This window comes from Limulus polyphemus, unplaced genomic scaffold, assembly GCF_000517525.1.
Source record: "Limulus polyphemus unplaced genomic scaffold, Limulus_polyphemus-2.1.2 Scaffold3227, whole genome shotgun sequence".
In the NCBI taxonomy this organism is placed as follows: domain Eukaryota; kingdom Metazoa; phylum Arthropoda; class Merostomata; order Xiphosura; family Limulidae; genus Limulus; species Limulus polyphemus.
Window position 1 is genome coordinate 128,901 of NW_013668837.1, and position 3,205 is coordinate 132,105.

At 33.8% G+C, this 3,205-nt stretch overlaps 1 protein-coding gene across 1 annotated transcript in view; it reads right to left on the bottom strand.

Annotated features, from left to right (window-relative positions):
* LOC106468935 (sushi, von Willebrand factor type A, EGF and pentraxin domain-containing protein 1-like) overlaps positions 1–1,481 on the bottom strand; it is a 107,605-nt gene extending 106,124 nt beyond the window's left edge. Inside the window, exon 1 of the mRNA XM_013929388.2 lies at positions 1,323–1,481. Coding sequence (XP_013784842.1) covers positions 1,323–1,380 — 58 coding nt within the window. The 5' untranslated portion in view covers positions 1,381–1,481. The remainder of the gene's footprint in view (positions 1–1,322) is intronic.
* Between the last annotated feature and the right edge of the window lie 1,724 nt (positions 1,482–3,205).

The following is a 3,205-nucleotide window of genomic DNA, read 5'->3' on the forward strand; positions in this document are numbered from 1 at the left end:
AGCGTTTGAAAGCAGCAAACCTCAAACTCCATCCCAAGAAATGCCACTTGTTCCACTTGATAAAAACGTTTAATGTAGAATATATGTGCATATTCTTTGTTCTTAAGAAGAAACGATATTGAGTCAAAAGAACGCACATTTTTTGTTGCCTTTTGTATTATGTTCAAAACATGTTTAACCATTAGAGATATACTGTGGTATTTCTGTTACAGTGTCGATATTTTTAGAGATTTCTAGTCTTATCTAACCGATTTGCCCCCACCCCCCCAGTGGCACAGCGGTATGTCTGCGGACTTACAACGCTAGAAACCGGGTTTCGATACTCGTGGTGGGCAGAGCACAGATAGCCCTTCGTGTAACTTTGTGCTTAACTACAAACAAACAAACAAACCTAACCAATTTTATCGTCACTTATAGGCACTCAATTCTTACTGCATTTTGACACGAAATTTTTGACATCTCCTACTGGTATCTTTACACAACAATTAGTTTAATTTTTTCTTATTTTTAGAAGAATTTGCAAAAGCTCAGACAGTTAAGATGAACAAATTTAGGTACAATCTTAACATTCACCACGCCTCTTTCTAAGCAAAAGTCACTGGTGGGCCACGACAATAAAATGTCACGGTCTTTATTACATCCAGTCTATTATCCCTGATCTAAAATAGGGTCAAGACACTTCAGCCTCTTATGGTAATTGTATTATCTTGTCAAGTTAACAGTGATTGAGAAAAGCCACTCTAGGAAAAAACCCACTTCTTTACAATAATATTCTGCTCCAAAAGTGCTAATTTTCAGGTCATACAGGTGGACCAAAATTCAAGGTGTTTGGATGAAATGGTGTATGTAAAAAAAAAAAAAGGCCTGCCATTCACTGTAAATATATTTAAATAGCAAAAAGTAAAGATGTAATACTAATTATGCATGTCAATCTAAGCAAAGTATAGTGAATTCCATGAAAACATAAAATCTATACTTAAAGGATATCAATTTCCAATATTCTACATTATATTTAGTTTTCATAATGCTTAAATTTTAAAGTATGTTATAAACCATACGAATTATTATATTCCAATGTTTTGACAGCGTAGTGCTAGATTTCTGAAATATTTGAATACGAAATTACTTATAAATTCCATCTGTTTTCTGGGTTGAAATTCAGATTTTATATCTAAGTCTATTCAATCTAATTTCTAAACTGAATGCAAAGTTGAATTACAAAATCATACTATTATCCTGTACGACTCGAGAAGGGACTGGGAATTATACAACTAAAACTTTGAACTCTAGTGAAACATAATAATAATTTCAATGACACTTACTAGCAAACAGAGGCCTTGCATTTGCAACCAAGATCACTACACATATCGTGAAGAACATCTTCCTATATTAATCTTTTGTAGAACTATACCGCGAGTTATAGACGTTAGCTTCATTATTTAGTGCACTTTGAAACGCTGTACGTGTTTCCTGGTTTGCCATGTAAACAAGTTATCATGTTACAAGTTTTTCTTGGAACCATGAAGGTAAGGGTGGCGTATGATTTCAGCTTTTAATAACATGTTTTATTTGTTAGTATAACATTTCATTCTAAGAACCATTATCCAGTCGAACCTCCCAGATCCGGAAATCCGTTTTCCTGTTGATCTTAAAAAAACGGACAGATATTACTTTTATAGTAAACTGTTTTAACCATCCTTATTTACTATACAATAAAGTACAGTTGTGTCAAACAAATGTTGTTTTTTTCACTTTTCTTTTCAGATTGGTCTGCAGCTTTTCAATAATAATAAATATAGTAGTTATTATTTTTTATTTCTTACTGTACAATAAGATACTTTCCCATACATTTTACCATTTTTTTGGTGTAGAATACATTGTACAGTACTGTGTACAATAAAATGCAGTTTTCTTAATGTGTTTTTCCATTTGTCTATGACTATAACGCGACCACCCGAAATCTGGAAAACTCCAAGATCCGGCAAGGCTCAGGTATCAAGGTTGTCGGTTTTTGGGCGGGGTTACTGCATGTCAAAGTCATCATGAGTTAGACCCATTAAATTGAGTCTATTAACTTAACGAATTTCATAATTTATCCTGTCATAGGATCTAGAAACCATTACATAATATCTAAACAAGGATTACGAAATACATTCTTATTGACTTTTTTTTTTTTACAATTTCTAAGTTTACGTAAAGTACAATCAGATTTATACAGAGAAAGGTTTTACTTACATTTACTTGTTTCGATAAGTACTGAAGAAGAATCCATATTATAGAAATATACGGTCCATTCTACGATTTACTCCGTAAATTATAAAAAAAGCAGATGAATGATTGCATACAAATACTATAAAAAGTAATCTTTCAACCGTGGGGCGTTATAATGTGCCTGCCAATCCCATTATTTGTTGGTTAAAAGAGTAGCCCAAGTGTTCACTAGCTGCCTTCCCTCTAGTCTATCACTGCTAAAGTAGAGAATCGAGCACAGATAGCCCTCGAATAACTTTGCGCAAATTCAAAACAAATGAAACAACACTAAAGAAGTATAGCTAATTAGCGCCACGTGTTCAAACCTACTTTCCCAGAAATACATAACTGAGAACTTAATCAGTTGTTCCCTACCTGTTGCCTGAAATGCTTTAATTCGACGCTTCTGGATGTTCCAGTAAGCAAACTGTACAGTTGAACTGAAGATATGTTAAAGTTTTGTTTCAAATCTTGGAGGTAGCCCAAGACAGAGCCAAGCCTGGCCTAATGGTTAGCCTGCCAGATTGTTCAAATGATGGTTTTTGCTCTGTTACCGCAAAATAACAACAGCAAAAAAAAGAAAAAAGAAAAGTGTTCTACACTTTGGGGCCATGGGTGCATTATAAGAATGTCGGATAAATTTTGGTTTGACAAGAATAGCCCAAGAGTTTGCGGGGGGTAGTGTTGTCTAGCTGCCTTCCCTCTAGTATATCATTTCTAAATTAAAGTTGATTAGCGCAGATAGCTGTAGCTTTACGCGAAATTTAACAAGCAAACCAGGATTTTTAAAAAGTTGTAAATAATGATATAAAAAATGTATCAAAAGTTATTTGGTTGTTGTTAGGTACAGACCTACACTGAGTAGTCACAAGTAAATAGACACCTAATTTTTCGTCATTTAACTGATTTATGCTAACTAATTTGATTCACAGAGCACTATATAAATGAAAAATGA